Raw genomic sequence first — 18,711 nt, forward strand, 5'->3', positions numbered from 1 at the left:
AGATTAGTAAAATTAAGTCAAGACAGTAAAGTAGAGCAGGTCAACTCGCACTTCAATTTACACCCAACAATTCTCCATGAGCAAGAACATCTGTGAAGGCATTCTGACCTTGTTGATGTCTGAGATGAGTTTCCCCTCTCGCGGCATGTAGACCTTCTGGTTATTGGCTCTCATCTTACTCTGGATGGTAAACAGAAGAACCTCCAGGTTCCCCTTCTCTGTGAACCTGAAGAACCGAGAAACAAACATCAAGACAGGAGATGAGAGATGGATGAGCACAAAAGACAGAGACGACCTAAAATACTTTCATTGTTAGTGAAAGGTTTGAATAGAGTGGTGGAGGACACAGGATGAGGCAGATAGGGGGAGCTACTGACTTGGGTGGCTTCTCCACTGTGCGATAAGTGTTGAAGGCCTGCAGCTGCTGCTGGACACCCACCAGCGAATTGGCAAACTTCCTGTTATTGAGGATAATGATGGTCTGTTCGATCCACTCCAGCAGGTCTGACGCCAGAGACTCGTACTTCTCAATCATCTTCTCTGTCTCGATGGCGTTGTCTAGCACCTGCGCCAGATCAGGGGGACATGTTGAGTGATATGCGGCTCCCTGTGGCCTCAGCCAAATGCTATCATAAGTTTTAGACTGACCTTCCCGATGCGTTTGCCCTCCACCTTCAGAGCCTTCATCTTGGAGAAGTAGTGATAGTATGTCACCACGTAAGTGATGACTGACTTCTCATCAGGATGGTCGACGCTGATATCTGTGGGATGAGCGAGCCACCCGGAGTTAGACTGGCAGGCTGCTGTTGTTAACCTGATGGCTATTTTTAGGCCAGGTAGTTAAATCAGCTAAATGTTTTCAAGTCAGGATTAATTAAACTGTGTTTAGTTAAACCAGCTGGTTATTTTCATACCAGAATTAGTTAAGCTAGGTTTTAGTTAAACCAGCCAGTAGTTTTCATGCCAGGATTAGTTAAACTGGGTTTGGTTAAACCAGCTTTTGTTTTTCAGTCCAAGTTTCCTTCAACCCGGTTTGGTAGGCTTCCTACCCTCAGGGTCCAGTAGCTTGGTGAGGCCCAGGTGCTGCTCTGCCAGGTTGAAGGCGTTCTGCAGGTTGTGGTGAGCATTGGACTTCTTCAGTTTGTCAAAGTCAATCAGATCAGGTCTGAAACAAACAAACAAATGTAAACCTTAAGATGATTCCAGTTGTGGTCAGATCTGCATGCAGATCTCGAACCAATGACAGAAAGAATTAGTCTTCTAAGAAACTAGATTTTACTAAACTTGTCTAAAATGAGAAACATCTCTGGTTCAAACAGATATTTAGATGTTTCCATGTAATGAGGTGGTAAAGTTTTATTGATGAGGATGATGAAGATGACCTCACCTGTGCTTGTGGATCAGTGCGTTGAAGGCCATCCCGTCTCTCCAGCTTGTGGTGAAGTTGTGGATGTTGACGTTGGGATACCTGATGGGCAAATATGCTCCTCTTATAAGCAAGTTGATATTTTTGATATTCTGACTTTACATATTGTCCAAAAAGGTAAGATGTAATTTTCTTCCCCAAAGACAAGTGTTCTGAAGGCATGCAATTTCATTGCAAGTTCATTCTATTTAGTGAAGGAGTTCAATTTTTCCTAAATAAGCCCTATTTTCCCCTCAGTCATTTTCCTTTATTATTTTCTATGCATTTGTGTGTTTATATTGTGTCTTGAGTGCTGTGAGCACCGGGTTAATGGGCGTGGTTTTGCTTGGCGTACGTAACGTTGGAACATGTCTTGGTGGAGCGGGGAAAAAAAGTGAAGTTCTCGGTTGGTTCTGTGAAGTGAGTTTTTTAACGTCTGTCAGCTAGCAAGCTAAGTCGGGAAGGTAGAGAGAGCTCCTCTCTACGGTTGGACTGGTTACCAGGGGTTGAGGTCTGAGAGACCTGCCTTCGATTGAGAGACAGTAATTCGCGGTGCAGTATCTTTGGGCGAGCTGCTCGATTGCTGCGGGAGCCCAGAGGTAAGCTAGCAGGATCGCCTGTTAGCTGTGCGTCAAGTTGGCCAGCCTTGCTAGCCACCGGCTGCTAATATTGATGCGCAGAGAGACCAGCATCCGTTCGAGACGTGCCACCGGGAGGATTGCTGCCTACCGCCGACAGCACCGGAGCTGACCGGATTACCGCCTCACCTACGAAGGAGCCCATCCCGTTCATTGGTGACGTCACGCCCCCAATTGTCTGCCTTATGTGGATCAATACGAGCTCCAACGTGCGCACCGTCAGTCCTGGACTCAGATCAGTACCGTGAGTGTGTGTGTGTGTGTGTGTGTGGCCGGCAGGGGAGGGAATATATGGGACTTACAATTGTTGTTAATAAATGTCTTGCCTTTGCTTATCTTGAATACAGTGGTCTGCTTGTTTAATAATCTGTGCTGTTTAATAATATTCAATAGTAATTTGTGTTTAACTGTATTTGGTCATCTACGTTAACGAGAGTTTCATAAGTTCATGCACTTTGAGTTGAAAGGGTTTGCTGTCGCCCCCCAGCCTCTATCCTCCTACATTACCCACCTATCACAAACTAGTCAGATAGCCAGCCTTTCCTAAGCCCCCCTACAGTCCTTTCCCTACTCCCTGGCTACAACAAGTCTTGTTACATATTTCCACCTGTTAGCTGATGTATCAATCAACCTATACAACATACAATGGTATATGATGGATTTAACATGTTGAGTGAAGATCAGTACAAAACGAACAGTAAACATGTTTGTCTCACCCCGCTGTCTTCATCTGGCACCAGAGCAGCAGAGCGTCTTTGGCGGATCTCCTCTCCTTGTTGTCTTCAGTCTCGACGCTGATGTCCTGGATCTGAAAACAGTCAACAGCACAGTTAGCTCCCGTCATCTTCACCTCCCGCCATCTTCACCTCCCATTACGGTGTCACCAGCGTGACCAACTCTCAGGAAATGGTGTCTGTTAACCGTTAAACTCTATACTTGTGCTTCTCCTGGCGGTCAAACCGCAGGGTTACCTGGAAGCGAAGGATGATGGTCCAGATGAGGCCCAGCGTTAGTCGGTGGTTTCCATCCACAATATCATGGGAGCCCATGTTTTCCAGGTGAACCCGCTGCTCCTTCAAGAACTGCAGTGCTTTGTCCACATTCTCCAGGCAGTGGATCCGCATCCGACCCTTGGTGGGTTTCGGCTAGACAGAGAGGAACAAGCAGTTAAGAAGCCGCAGTTCCTCTGGGGCCCACAGAGGCCTGCAGTAAGAAAAAAAGGTGGTTAATGAGGACATAAAACTGGGATTGCAGCTGTGGACACAACGGCAAAGCTGCTAATTGCCTACGAGCAGGATCCAGAGAAGACGGATGTCTTCCTGGCCAAAGCAGCACAGGAAGTGAACGAGCAGCGAAGCGTCCTTGGTGTTCAGGAAAGGGAGGACGCCACTGGACGATGGCCAGCACATGCTCACGTCTGTTGAGCTACACTGATGCGATCAAAGCTTTCTAGTCTATTAATATCTCAACCTGTTGATTACCTTTACGTTCTATGAATGCAAATACATTTAACAGACAGGAATATTCTGTAGACACACGATCACGGATTTTCTTTGGCAATTTCTTTGGAAATGTTCTTCATTAATATTATATTTTGCATGTGTGTGTGTGTGTGAATGTGTGTGTGAGTGTGTACCAGTCTCTCTCCTGAAAGAACCTCCAGCAGTTTGATCAGCATGCGTCCATCTCTCAGGTCCAGATAGAGATCTGTGATCCGGCATGAGACTCGGGACAGGTGAGAGTTGACCCACTTGGTAAAGGTCTTCTTCTGGACCGCTTCACGCTCATCTTGACCACACACACACACACACACACACACACACACACACACACACACACACACACACACACACACACACACACACACACACACACACACACACACACAGACCAGAGGTCAGGGCCTTCTGACAGCAGCCACATATTCATAATTGGTCATTCAGAACCTCTGCGGATTGAATGAACACCCAAGTGACATCAATAAGTTATGTTTTTAAAGACGAATGTTAGATGTGGCTCTGCTTTCATGCTGGTGACCGCAGTGGTCCGTCCACAACAGGAAGTTGTCCGTCCACAACAGGAAGTCGTCTGCCCACATGTTAGTTCGAGCTAACATGTGGGCAAGAGCGAGCTCGACGCTGTGGGTACACCACGCTTCTTCAGCTGACGCACCCGACCTGAACCTGAACTGACAGGAGGCAGGGCTTCATGGTGCTGCAGCTGTAAAACAGTTAAACTTTTACAAACACTAGAGGTCAAAGGTTGCACATTGTTTAACACGTCTTGCTGTGACCTCACAGTGAGTCTGTCAGCGTTAAATTTGTATCCGAGGCCCCGCCCTTCTCTGGCTGTTACCAAGGTTATGGTTCAACAAATATCACCTGCTGCTACAGTCATCACATTTTGTCAATCTGCTGGAAAACAAGTAAACAAAAACAAAAACAATTTCACCCGAAAACAGATGGCCTCTTAAGATGGGCCACTGAGATTTACTGAGCCAACAAGGTTGGCCACGCCCACTTCTGTTTCCTCCATCTTTCCTTTTTCCAGTCAGCTCCCCACTTTAGTTAGCTCGTTAGTTTACATTAGTTGAATTTAAATCAATTTGCCGCCATGTTTGCAAATCAGAGTTTGTGGAATGATCTGCACAAGGTTCCACGCCCTTCAACCCCAATCCAGGTCATAAATCCCGCCCCCTGGATTGAGCCCACTCTTCTCACGCTGCCGTGAGTTTGAGTCTTTTGTGTTGATCAGTTTGTTTTCATGAGTCATTTATGTCATGAAAAGGAAGAGTGGTTTCACAATTGACAGTATGAGACTTCACGCCATCTTAAATGAATCCAGAGGTTTACAGAGGTTGAGCTGAGATGTTTTGCAGTGAAGCAGGTGGGCGGGAGTCATGGCAGAAGACGGCGGAGCGCACATTTGATGCGGTGATCGTAGAATAAAAGCCGTCAGTTGATCCTGGAAACCTCGCGCGTTTCTCTTCTTTCCCTCTTACCTTGCAGCTGCTTGAATCGACCCTCCAGCTGGTTATACTGTGACTGCAGCTGAGCGGAGTCTGCCGCCGCTACCCACTCCGCCTCCATTGCGAACAATCCAGACGATTAAAAGAAGCGAATCAGCCATCAAACGGGGGGCGAGACCGAGGTCACGACCATGTCACTTCACGACAATTCAGGATGAAAAACTGAAGGATCTGAAAAAATCGTTTCCACCTGACGGACTCTTCTTCTCCGATTTGAAACAACAATTCGCTTCGGACGCCGCCGCAAAACTCCGATAAACGTGAATAAATACAAAACTAAATGTTGAAAATAGTAAAAATCCCCCAACAACAATTAGACTTCAAAGGTTTTCAGCCAAAAGCAGGACAGACGTTGACTTGCAGCTGAAAACCACAGCGTGCTCACAGTGAATCACGGAGTCCAGAGGTCACACCGCCGGACGCCAGTGTGTGTGTGCGTATGTGTGTGTCTGCGCTTGCGTGTGTATCCGGCCCTGCCCAGGACGACGACGTTTCTGTTTCCCTCCAAAAGGCATTCAACTCTCTCACACACACACACACACACACACACACACACACACACACACAGACACACACACAAAACCCACCCACAGCTGCAAGCAAACAAAGGGGAGGACCCCCCCCCCCCACACACACACACACAACCACTCTAAAAAAAGTAACTGCTTCAGAATCTGAGAAACTTTGATGATGAGACATGCAAATATCTGAAGTCCAATCACTTCCTGTCACATGTTCACTTCCTGTCACATGTGAACCTTCAGAGTTGATCATCTGTGTCTTAACTTCACGTCAGGGAGATAAACGTGGTTTAAATCTGACGCCATGAATGAACCTCTGATGCCACCTCGAGTGACCACTTGGTCACTTGAGGACAACCGATGGTGGTCATTACTTTTTACAGTGTGTGTGAGTGTGTGTTGGGGGGCAGCCAATTACATGACAGCATGATGATGATGTCATTGTGTGTGTGTGTGTTTTGTTTTGGGGGGGTTTCCCCTCATTGTTCCGTCACATTCCTGACTGACAAACATCCTGACCACACACACACACACACACACACACACACACACACACACTATCTCTCTCTCTCTCTCTCTCCTGTCCTTGTGAGGACCTGCACCACCCTCCTACCCAGAAGATAGTCATTATGTCTGTATGTTTGATATATAGAGTATGTCTGTATGCTGTATACATATGTGTGTGTGTGTGTGTGTGTGTGTGTGTGTGTTTCATCATCACATTTCTTCCTGTGATTGGTCCCACTGGGTGAAAGCTCCCACTAACCTGCTCACTGGTAATGCAGCATCAGTCATGTGACCACAGGTCTGAATGGACCCTTTCAAAAATAAATTGAATTGTTGTCTGATGGATTGTCATGACAAAGATGACGCTGCGGTCTAGGGATGTCTGTTCCACTCGGTTCTAAAACTACAAAACACTGACGATACCCTTTTTTTTTTTTTTTTTTTTAGGCACCGCAGGTTTTGGAGCCAGTGTTGGAATCAGTGCTGCGCCCCATCCGGAACTTACAGGGGCAGCACACGCCTTAGAGTTTTCTAGTCGCTAGGCTACTTACATTCAGAAGCAGGAGGTGACAACACATGGCATGAGAAAAACTACATCTAAGATGGCAACCGCGACTACTCTGCGCCTCGTAGGAAAAAAAAAAAAAAAAGGCACCAAGAGTTGTTGGAGTCTGGAAGTGTTTAGCATACGAGGCAGATGGGAGTGGCGGATTTATTTACTCACAGAAGCCCGTATGCTAACGGTGCTACCGTGGCATCCAGACAAAGGGAGGCAAAACTTCCAATTTAGTGAAACACCTGAAAGACCGTCGTCTGGATTTGTTTAAAGACTTCAAGGTGAGTTCTGTCTCGTGCTAATACCATCCAAAGAATGAAGGTTTTCTGGGGTTTTTATCGGTCACACTGAAACACACGTTTGCGAAGGTGAGCACATGTTACAGTGGCTTGTGGAATGTAGCTTATGCTGTAGTTTTGATGTTAGCCTAGCACTGTTGCAGTACCCCGTAGTAATGCACCCCCGGTTGGAAAGAAAGCGAAAGAGAGCGTGTGTCTCGCAAGTATCTTGTCAAAACTAGCGTAAGTCATGGAGGATCCTAGTTCATGTTTCACGTTCAAGGACCTGGAATCTTGGGAAATCCTTTTTTTAACCATGGTATCAAAATTGGTATCGAGAATCGTGTAATTTTACGGGTATCGGCACCGACTATTGAATTTTTGGTATCGTGACAACCCTACCGGGGTCACATGTTGACCATCAGCTGCTTCAATGCTACTAGTCAGACAGAATCTCACCTGGCCTGACTCCGCCTTCCAGAGCGGGATCACGTGACTGGCTGGTTTAAAGCAAGTCTACCAACAATATTATCATCTGATGAGACTGCAATCCCGTGACCTCCAGACGAGGACGCTCTGAAGGTCCCCGACCACCCTTTGAGAAACCTCTAGGCTGGAGTTCCACTCATCTGACAGCAGTAATTCAAAACGCTAAGTGTCTCAGTCTGGGGAAACAAAAGATGTTTGATGATGTCACTAAGCAGCGTTGTGATGATGTCATGGACCCGGAACGACCGAGTCTTGGCAACTGAGAGAGCGAGATGGTTTCTTCCAGAACGATGACATACTTGTTTGTAATTTTAACGAGCTATTCCTCGAAAATGAGAAACGTGGCTTCACACGAGGCTGCAGCGCCACCACCTGGCCAGTTACAGTGAAGGCGGCCACGAGGCCAGTGAGGTTGCCGTGGGTCCTACCTGCGAGCGCCTTGATACGGGAGCGTTCGAAGAGGCGAGCCGAGCTGTTCTCATTGTCCCACTCATCGTCCCAGCGGTTGTTGACTGTGTCGTTGCTGCTGCTGTACTGCTGCTGCAGCTCCATGTGGTCGTACTCGGCGGCCACCGTCGTCATCATGACCTCTCACGTCAGCACAGACGCAAAACCACATGGGCGGCGGCTCCCAGCCGGCGCTGCAGGACACAAACAGGGTGTGTTACTGATCCGCCGTGGTCAACTTTATTGTTCACCAAGGAGAAGAGCAGGTGAGTTTATTGAGGGACACAAAAAAAGAGACAACTGACGGCACGTGCCACGTTTCAGTTCTCATGTCTGCCAAACGGATCCGCCTTCAAGGAAAAACTGGTTCTTGTCCTTCTGAAGCTACATCTATGATTCCAAACGCAGCCCGAATCAGTCCACGCACACATGGAATGACATAGAATGAAACCAGCAGGCCGTCTCAGCAGTGGCCTCCAACCTAAACAGCATCAAAAGCCATTTACAAGAATGGCACGTAATCAATGATTGATCAATGACTGACGAATCATTAATTACACGCAATCTGTTAAAAATCCATCACATCTCCCTCGAGTTATTTTTCCTTCACCTCAGACTTCTGAAGTTCAGCGCAAACACACTCTGAGCTCTGAAGCGATACTTCACCTTGACACTGATTGGCCAGCCCTGCTGCACCAGAACCGCTTCAGCTACGTTCCGGTCTCCGTTAGCTTCAGGCTAAATATACCAGGCTGTCTGTGTTTAGGAAGTCACAAAGAAGTGGATGCAGGAGGGAAGAAACGTCTGTTTATGAGTACTTGGAAGAAGAACCCGACTGGTGCATCATCCGGCTGAAGTGAGCCCATCTCAGACGTTTCGGTATTAACGCACACGCCAGTGTTCAACACTACTTAATGCAGGCTTCAGTCATTCAGTGCAGGCAAAGTGGTTTGGTTCAATATGCACTTGTGTTGTTGTTGTCTGTCCGGATGCTGGGGGTGGGTGGGGGGGGGGGGGGTGTCCCAGGCTTGTGCTGCCTCTCACTGGGTGGCTGCAATCAGGCGTTTGGCCTCATGTTGGTGGTTGATTTTTTTTTTTTACTCCCTAATATCAGCACTGATCCCCACAATCCCGCATCAGCTGAGCACTGACTGAAAGTCAGAATGCACAGACGCCACCATCCTGCTGGATTTCCACAAACATGCAATCAACATGTCAACAAATCACACGGGTGTCATGTCGAGCGTGACCTGCTCGTGATGAGCCGGCTGGCCCCTCCACCATCAGTGTGTGTGAGTGGGTGCAGCGACCACAGCGACGTGGACGTCGGAGGCTTCAGACAAGGGAGGAGCCCCGCACAAGGGTTTTCTGAACCTCACCGTCCAGACTTAAGACAAGCAAACGTGTGATCCCGTTCACCCCCACCCTGGCTCCATCACATCCCCTTTGGTTTCCGGGGTGCTGGAGAGCAAACAGGCGTAGGGGTTTCTATGACAACCCCTTGGGATCCACCAGTATGTTAGACCAGCACGGCTCCTTTGCTTTGTCATCATTTGTAAATTTTCTTGCGGTTTCCTATCTCTAGGAGTACGGACTCGACGTTTCGCTCCAGCTTTCTATGAATGAGCATAAAAACGGCAGCCATGCATCTCTGTCTGACGGCGAGAGAGTGACGAGGACACGGGCGTGTGACCCGACCCGTCTCACATCCATAAAATCGGCCGATGGGACTTCTTTTCCTCCGTTACGATCATTTCTGTGTTTATGATTAATCTTCGGTTGCTTTACATCAATAATGATGGAGAGTAAACAGACAGTTGTCAAAAAAAAAAGGAAAATTACAAACTAAACAAACGAACAAGTGGGCGTCGCACTGTGACATCAAACTCAACGTGGCCGATGAGGGCGGAGCAACATAAAGGAGCAAATCCAATGCTGTCAACAATTAAGAGAAAAAAAAACTTGAACATCTGTAAATAAACAAATAGATCGTGGATAAATTCCTAGTTGCCAGATCAATAAAGAGGGTTCTCAGACGAACTTCCAAATAAAAGTCTTTATACGTTATTGACACGAATCTGAAGCTGATAAACTTTTATCCCGAAAAGCATCTGACGTCCTCCTGGAGAGCCTCTGCAGTTGCCGAGCAACGGTGATGATGGAGAAGTGACATTAGAGTCTGATTTCTAAGCAAATCAATTGAAGCTTTTATTTTGGATCAATAAGCGCTGAGGCTCATGGGAATCGTAGTTTAGCTGCTGATGCATCAGGAGTTCCTCAGCTGAGGTGGTTAAGTGCTTCAACGTCTGCTTGTGATGTCCTGCTCAAAACTGCTACGCTTTACTCACATTGGCTGCTGGGGATCAGCTGACTGGAGCTAATGGAGGAAGTAAACAGCTCCATCATGCCAGGCTTATCAGATTGACCAGCAGCAGCAGCCATTAGAGCACTCAGACATCCAGGCGGCGTCCATTAACGAGTCGACTTCCCAGAATACTCTGCTGGATGGATGGAAACGCATCCATCATCACTCTGAGCAAAGAGCAGCGTCACAGGAGGTCAGAGGTCAGAGGCAGGACTGTGATGGAAACACCAATGAACACAAACACAACTAATTAACTGCAGGTGGCGCAAAACTACAAAACGAAACTTGGTGAAGGTCCCAGTCTCCTCATCACCTCGTCAGTGGGACCCATCGCTCATGATGTCATTCACTTGCTATATGTCAGCCTAGCTTAGCACAAACCCAGGAACCACGGGGATCTGTTAGCCTAGCTTAGCACAAACCCAGGAACCACGGGGATCTGTTAGCCTAGCTTAGCACAAACCCAGGAACCACGCGGATCTGTTAGCCTAGCTTAGCACAAAACTGTGAGCATCAGTAACTGTTGTAACTAAAACTGAGTGTCACAACAATCTTCATCTTCTGGGACTACATTACGGTAGTTTTGGCACTTAATAGCATCACCGTCAGTGAGCCAATCAGCACATCAATCTGCTGCCGCTGCCTGTGATTGGCTGTATAATCTTACAAATGACCATTACACTGGAGAAACATTGTGTCAGGTGACTGTAACGCTCGTGAATTAGGCAGCGAATGAGCGCCAGCGGAACATTGTTAAGTCCGACTTGTGTTTAAATGTAAGAACAGAAGACAGTGGTGTGTTCAATTTCAAGGGTGTCCCACACACCGGTGCTTCACCCGTCTCTTGGGTCCCTCACCAAGGGGTCCTTTAACATGGGCTCACACACTGGCCACGCCTCCAACGACCTCACAGGAAGTCTGACACCTTATATAGCGGAGCTGGCAGGACAGGAGGACACATTCTTTGGCTTCCTTCAACTCAAAATTGTCAACCGAAAAGATGAATTTCACAAAAATTGGTTAGGTAAAAGACAAGTTTAGGAACCTGAACGAGAGTTCTCAGTGACACCTGTTGCTGGGGAACAAATGACCCGCCTCCACTCTGAGGGAACAGGACCTGATTATCCCACATGGCTACATACACAGCTAGAAAGCACTCAGAGAACTTGCGCCTCCATCAGGGGAAATGTTCTGCGTCTGGCTCTTTAACACTCGGGTCCTAATTAAGGCGTCAAGCAGTGATGGGCGGGGCCTTGCCTCGGACCATCCAGTGACAGTTTCTTCTTCTATGGCCAAATGTATTAACGGGCCATCTCACCGTGATAACGCCATTAATGACAACGCTTCAAAGTCTTCATGGTTTTGGCGTGATCTGGCTGATAGGAGTACAAAAGCCAGCAGTCACATGACCACCTGACAGACGATTTTCTACCTTTTAATAAGTGTGCACGCCACAGTGTGACGTCATCACTCATATCACCAGCCAATCGATCGCCAGCTCTCTAGTTTCAGCCCCAAAAGTTTCTGGTCAATGTCGGCTAGCAACAGTTTTTCAAACAAGTTTGCTACAATGGGCCGTATCAAGTTGTACCCCGGCCCGACACGTTACCATGACAACACTGGAACTCAGGGCTCGAACCCATGGCTGTCTTGCTCAGTGTGATTCCTCCCAGCGGCGCAGGAATGCTGTCACAGACATAACCACCATCCACCAGCACCTGAGGACCACGAGCTTCAGGGTTATCAAGAGGCTCGTCAAAATTACGTTTAAGACGACCCAAAACAGCCTGTCGTGATTGTTGACGTGATGACATCACACTACTTAACGACAGAGATGGCCGACAGCCGCTCAATGGTAGTGGAGTTCATATTAAAAAAGGGGCGTGGTCTTAAATGAGGATGAAACAAGTCATGGTCAGGTGAAGGATGCGATGAAACTAATATCTAAAAGAATGAACCCATTTCACAGCGTCACATGATTCCAGTACCGCTGCATTACCATGACAACCAGACCAGAAAAAAAATTAGCCAACCGCCATGTTTGTTTTGGAGGAATCAAAAAACTCATAAGATCTTTAAACGAGTGACATTTTAATGTTTCGTCCAATGAGATGTAGTCGTTGGGCCACGGCGCTGACGTTCAGGAAGATAAACGTAATCGATGATGTCATCATGAGGTCAAAGGGGAAAGTTAGAAGCTTTCAGGAAGAATATTTTCATCAAACGGAACCCAAAACGTTAACAGCAGTTAATGAGTTTTATGACCTCTAAATAAAGAATTAACTTAACAAAAAAAATAGAGCTGAGGTTTTACAGCTGATTTCATCCAAAGCCAAACAAAAACACAACAAGCTGACATTTCTGCTGAATCACCAAGGACTGAGACCAGAACTGATGGAGATAAAATACCAAGCACGATTAATATTGGTCATACTTGGGATAATGAAGCAGCGTCACTTCTGAATGATTCATTGAGTCGTCAAACACAACAGAACCAGACAGAACCAAACCGTCACTAGAGGATTCTTGGACCCAAACAGGAAGTGGTTACATAATCAGAGCAGGAGGCCTCCGCGGGCTCGGCGGTTCTGTTCGGAGCGACGCACTCGGAACCGGAGGATGTTTCCCGACACAGCGGCTGTAGCAGTTCAGGGAGCTCCACCCTGCGGTGCCTCACACGGCCGGACACCGCGGCTGAAGGGCGGCCACATTCCGCTCAGTCTCCCGCTATAAACACACACACACACACACACACACACACACACACACACACACACACACACACACACACACACACACACACACACACCTCCTCCCGGCCACGCCTGGTTCCGTTCTGCGCACCGTTATCTTCCATCCCGCCGCCACATTAATGGCTGCTGGCCGGCCAGCGGGGGGCAGTCGGCGGACACACAGACTGAGGCGCAGCGGCCACTGCGACCGGATCCGCCCGGGACAGAGAGCCAAGGCCTCCGGAACACTTTTTTTTCTGCTCGTAACGACGCAAACCGGAGCAGGTTTGATCCGGGATGAAGTTGACGGAGGATCAGAAGCTTCTAGAGAGAGAGAGAGAGAGAGCGCGCACGCGCGCGCGCACAACTCACCTGCTACACGACGAAGCGGGTCTCCAAACTTCAGCGGATCAAGAGTCCGCAAACTGGCGACAGGGAGACAGACGGAGGGAGGCTGCTGCTGCTGCTGCTGCTGCTGCAGGGGATGACGGGAAAGAATCCGCACTGCCCTCCCTCCTCCTCCTCCTCCTCCCCTCCCTCCTCCTCCGATCCTCCCTGCATCCATCAGGTCCTGGTTTCCATTTTCGTCAGACTGAGTATGTGTTGAGTTCACGGACCAGTGAACATACCAGCTTTAGGAGGAGCTGCCAGTCCACTGACTCACCTGATATCATTAAGATGTGAGGTGACTGCCTGCTAGATTCACCCTCAGAGCAGCAGGGGCCTCCGCCGCCCCCATGGGGCCTTCCCAGTACCCCAAGGGCCCCTGCAGTCCCCAGGGCCCCCCGCTGGGTGGTTGTAAATACATCGGGGGTGGGGGGGAGTGGGGTTACTGTGGATTCTTCTTGTTTACACTGTAGTCACCCCCCACCCCCACCCCATTTAGCAGCAGCAAGTTTCAGCTCAGCAAAACAGGAGATGGCACCATCAACGGGTAAAGATGTCAGTCCTGAAGTTCAATCTGGGCAATTACATTAACAGCCTACTTCCTGCCCATGAGGCCCCGCCCACTGGCTTCAGTAAACACTTTGGAAGTTCCTGAGTTCAATCTTCAAAAAGGTCAAAGTCAGAATCAGACTTAAATGTGGAAACGTTCTGTTTGATGAGAGGTTGAATGTAACAGTTGACACTAGTGAAGCCTCATGAGACTCGGGGGCGGGGTCTAAGGTCATGGAGAACCTTCAGTGTTTGACTATGAAAAGATAAAAGCTCAGAAAAGCTGGTGGGACCTTTCGATGAAACCACACCCACCGAGGTCGAGCTCGCTTCATGTTCCACTCTCATGACCAGCAGGGGACAGCATGTGACATACAAAGACACGCTGACTTCCTTAGCGTTAGCCAGGGTCATAGCATCAGATTTGTGTTGCCATCTTTCATAAATTTCAAAAGCACATTTAATTCCAGAAGGGAGCAGGACGTCAAACTCAGACCACCAGGATAGGAACAAACTCGTTCAGCTCCACCAGAAGCAGCTGGTCAGAATAATCTGAGATCTTCTGCCAACAGCTGGATTACAGCATCAATCCCACGTTACAGCAACACCCCTGATTCTCACAGACCGCCTGTCTGCCGCGTTCCGGGCTGCATCACGAATCGCAGCCGTCCTAAACTAGGATTTACACCAGAAGCCCCGCAGCGCATGTCAGGTGCATCCCAGACGCTGCCTCACAAGGTTGCTTCCACGGACGGCCTGTCAATCAGCACAGAGCAGCTGGAGCCAGACAGGAAGTCCCCACAAGACTGGCAAGATGGGTCCAGTCTGTTTTGAAAGTAGGATACCACGTGCAAACGCCCGATGGCAAAACAACAGGAAAGGGCCAAATATGACCAGGCGCACTTGACACAAGCGCATAAACCAAGAGACATCGACCGTATCAGCAGACGCTGAGCAAGTCAACAAACCCAGGTGGGTGAAGCGCGTCGCGGCTGAACTGCCGCCGGTGGAAGTGGCAGCTGCGGGGAGGACGGATGTGATCCGCGTCGCTGCTGGGTACAACACAGCCGTGACTCGTCAAAGTCTGACGGCACAAGAGAGGCTCAAAGAGTCGCCCACGCCCGTAACGATGCAGAGACACACACATCACACACACCTCGCACTTCAATGTTTAATGAACATAATGATAAATAGAAAAGGTGATCACGGATCACCAGCTGGAGAGGTTTTCATCACAGAGAAAAATAGCAGCGAGCAGAGACGCCGTCAGACGTCCAACCGCTGGAGACACCATCAGAAGTCCAGCCACTCGCTCATGTAGATGCAGGTGGACGGAGAGATTTCGCCGCCTTCGTGACAGTCGTCAAACACCTGCAACGAGAAAAAATAATAAGGAATCAGTGGCGTCTCTCATCATTGCAGGTCTGAACTCTGACAAATGCGGCGTGTTACCGGGCAGAGACCGCAGGGCGTTTTGACCAGTCCGGTGGGCTGGATGATGGCGTTGACGCCACGGTACAGCTTCATCTGTCCGTCCACGCTGCCCACCGTCCCCTCCTTAGCAGCAATGACGGTCATCTCCACCTTTCCATCATAGATCAGCGTGTTGAGGATGGTCTCGATGTCCTCCATGGACAGGTCCACCTGCACACACATGCAACTTCATCAGAATAGGTTGTGTGTGTGTGTGTGTGTGTGTGTGTGTGTGTGTGTGTGTGTGTGTGTGTTGAGGGGACCTGAGGTCTCACCTTGCTGATCCCCAGCTCACAGATGTACTTCCAGACTTCATGCGAAGTGGCAAAGGAGCTGTTCCTCTGAACCATGGGACTCTGCTTGCTGTCCCTCGCCACTTCCGCCTCAAGACACACAGAAAACAAAGGGTATGTGACCAGCAGTGACATCAGCAGCCCAAGGCACCACCATCATGAAGTGCGGAGTGGCCTGGCACGTTTGATCACATGACTGCTGCCACCTGTAATGAGTTCAGACCAAACGTCAAACGATTCTTTAACGTACGACGCCATCAAGTCATACTCCCTGTGGCTGATTGGACCTGATCAGAATGGGAAGTGTGTCAGAGTGAAGTACCTTGCTCTGCAAGAACTTGAAGCACTGCTGGTTCAGAACCTCCACAAACTCGGACTCAAAGTCCTGGTCGCTGTACCAGGCCCCGCCTGTCACCGAGCGGTCAGGCTGCAAGTTGTACAACATGTAAACCTTCTTCTTGGATGCCTGCGAACACACGACAGGAACAGCGATCCTGATCAATTGAGTCTGTGACGTCAGAGGGTGAGTTGATGGGGCGGGTTCAGTGGAGGCTGAGGATCAGGTGGCAGGGTGGATCAGGTATGGGGCAGGTTAAGTGAGGGGGCGGGGCTTTGGAAACTCACAGCAACAGACTTGACAGCTTTGATGAGCTTCTTGCTCTCCAGGTTCTTCAGGATCTTGTTGATCTCCGTCAGTGGCAGGTTGCTCTTGAAGCGGATGTCTCGGCTCCAGATGCCTGCGCACACACAACCGTGTCACCCGTGTGTGTGTGTGTGTGTGTGAATGTGTGCATTTTAGCAGCGGCGTGTCTCAGGCGGTCCGACCTTTGTTTCCTGCGTCTTCTATGATCTGGTAAACCAGCTTCTCCTGGTTGTCCGAGCCCTTCATCTTACTGCCAGCAACAGAGGAAAAAAAAAACAGGAAGTGATGCAACTCTGCTTCAACCGACATCGTGACAAACCCCCCATGAGCACCCGGTCAACACCAAATCCTGGTTTCATGAATCACCAGAATCCTCCTCATAAGTTACAACAACAACATTAACATCCTGGTGAGAGGCTGATGATAACAGGGATGAGACATCTGCGTTTCTCTTGGACGTTGTGGACGATTACAACTTAGCTCTTCCTGTATTTATAGGTACTAAAAATAAACAGTGAGTTAAAACATTCCTGACACTTGAAAACAACCAAATATTTTCACAACACCGGCGCAATGAGCCACGATGGGACAGAAACTGATCAAAAACTCAAACACTTCATTCAGGCGGTGAAGCTGCTACATTTATCACATCTACTTCTGCTCTCATACGGACATAATAAGGGCCCCCCGACCACCCTTTTGGAAACCCCTTGTATAAGCAGACTTGCTGCTGCTGGTGTACCTGGCACCCTGAGAGTCCTTCAGTCTGTACAGGAGACCAGAACTGTTCCTCATCAAGTCCAGCTGACCCTGGAACACAGAGGTGAGGAACACAGAGGTGAGGAACACAGAGGTGAGGAACACAGAGGTGAAGGACAGACCCTCTGCTGGCGCCACATGATGATGTCATGTGACAATATGAAAACCGTTACGTGGACAACCATGGATAATATAAGTGACTAAATGTGATGAAATCATTTTTTAATCTAAAAACTGCATCTGAACTAAATCAGCTGAGTGCCACACGCGCAGTGACATCATCGGACTGACCAGCGACAGCAGCTTGTTGATGGCCATGGCTCGCTGCTGGGGTTCCAGGTGAGGCATATCATTCTGGATCACCTGGTCAGTGATGCCATGAGGAAACTGCTGACACAGCTCTTTAATCCTGAAACACACACACACACACACACACATTTAAGGTCAAAGTTAGTGACAGTAAACCATTAAGACAAGAGCATTTAAATCAAAGTGACACTGATCAACTTCATTCAATTTTGCTGAGGACCCCTCGGACCCTCCAGGACCCCTGGACAGCACTCCTGGAACCTGTGGAACGTTGCAAGCGTTCCGTTGAGACTGTGTAACCTCCTGTGTCTTTTGCCGGCTGCATGCTGTATCCATCAAGTTTACTGCAGTAGCGCCGGAGGTGGAGGCCAGAGGTCAGCTACTCACCAGCAGTTGTTGGATAAACCGCTAAAGCAATGATAACTGGGATTCTGCCTGGATACACTTAATGATACACTTAATGCTCTGAGACATCACCTGGGTGTCAGAGGTCAACGGCAGGGTTGTTTTCTGACGTCATAAAACAGCCAGTTGCTTCCAATCCTCTCTCCAGCAGCGGACACCGTGTGTGGGGCCATTAGGGGGCGCTAACAGCCTGCGACATCGTCACTACGATTTACGATGACGTTAAAAATACAGATGGTGACGTCAAAAGCGTATGTGAGCTCAGTGAACTTCGTCACCTGTGACTTTTCGTTATTTTCAGTGGTGCGGTAGACAACTGCGCGTCTTCAGCTGAGGCTCCATTAATCACTTTGCGTGTGTTAAGTTTGGTGTTTGTTCGGCGGTCACTGGCGGTAAGCCGGGGCCTGCACGGGCCACCGGCCGCTCACCTGCTTTCAACTTCCGCTGGGTCCGAAAGATTTGTCTCCTTCTTCACTTTGACTTCTGCCATTTTACTCTGCTTCAACCTGGGACCGGAGAGTTAACGTGGATCTTGTTTAGCCTGCTAGCCACCAGTGGGTCCTCGGGACCTAACTGTAACCACCGGGAACGTCCACTCATCTGCCTGTTTAAAAATAAAAGTAAAAATCACAATTTCTAAAAACCTGATCATTCAAGTCTGTTGTAAATTATTCAGAAGATAAAATTTTATGGAAAGTAATATTTGGAGTTCTTTGTAAAAAATAATGAACATGCTATTTTGTCCTCTTGCCTAGTTTTTTACTTGTATAGGATAGCTTGCTTTTGCTTTCACGGATAGTTGCACGGACAAAACTCCAGTTCTGACAAATCCTTCAGGCTGTTCTTTCTTTATTGTCATTTTGCCAGGCTGTCTCTGACGTCACCACTTATCAGCGCTGGAACTAGTTTATTAATTGATGATAAGTA

The 18,711-nt window shown here is 48.5% G+C and overlaps 2 protein-coding genes across 5 annotated transcripts in view; both read right to left on the bottom strand.

Annotated features, from left to right (window-relative positions):
• LOC147257942 (spectrin beta chain, non-erythrocytic 1-like) overlaps window positions 1–13,471 on the bottom strand; it is a 28,050-nt gene extending 14,579 nt beyond the window's left edge. Inside the window, exons 1-10 of one of the 4 annotated variants that reach the window (XM_086212194.1) lie at window positions 13,339–13,471; window positions 7,851–8,063; window positions 3,680–3,831; window positions 3,015–3,188; window positions 2,760–2,851; window positions 1,388–1,468; window positions 1,050–1,165; window positions 649–761; window positions 378–565; window positions 109–226 (exon numbers count right to left, since the gene is read on the bottom strand). In XM_086212194.1, coding sequence (XP_086068320.1) covers window positions 109–226; window positions 378–565; window positions 649–761; window positions 1,050–1,165; window positions 1,388–1,468; window positions 2,760–2,851; window positions 3,015–3,188; window positions 3,680–3,831; window positions 7,851–8,007 — 1,191 coding nt within the window. In that variant the 5' untranslated portion in view covers window positions 8,008–8,063; window positions 13,339–13,471. Of the gene's footprint in view, window positions 1–108; window positions 227–377; window positions 566–648; window positions 762–1,049; window positions 1,166–1,387; window positions 1,469–2,759; window positions 2,852–3,014; window positions 3,189–3,679; window positions 3,832–5,044; window positions 5,449–7,850; window positions 8,064–12,785; window positions 12,949–13,043; window positions 13,222–13,338 lie in introns of those variants that run through there. The other 3 variants (XM_086212195.1, XM_086212196.1, XM_086212197.1) reach the window with 3 other exon arrangements.
• Window positions 13,472–15,059: 1,588 nt separating this feature from the next.
• On the bottom strand, window positions 15,060–18,388 carry polr3f (polymerase (RNA) III (DNA directed) polypeptide F). Its single transcript, XM_086212204.1, has 9 exons — window positions 18,213–18,388; window positions 17,362–17,479; window positions 17,054–17,121; window positions 16,494–16,561; window positions 16,293–16,405; window positions 15,991–16,134; window positions 15,651–15,758; window positions 15,355–15,546; window positions 15,060–15,273 (listed from the first exon to the last, which is right to left on the bottom strand). Exons 1-9 carry the CDS (start codon window positions 18,272–18,274, stop codon window positions 15,196–15,198), a joined length of 951 nt encoding a protein of 316 aa, XP_086068330.1. The 5' UTR covers window positions 18,275–18,388; the 3' UTR covers window positions 15,060–15,195.
• Window positions 18,389–18,711: the final 323 nt, after the last annotated feature.

The sequence above is a fragment of the Aulostomus chinensis genome, chromosome 8 (assembly GCF_037954235.1).
Source record: "Aulostomus chinensis isolate RoL2024-O1b breed Wild chromosome 8, RoL_Achi_v1.0, whole genome shotgun sequence".
NCBI lineage: Eukaryota > Metazoa > Chordata > Actinopteri > Syngnathiformes > Aulostomidae > Aulostomus > Aulostomus chinensis.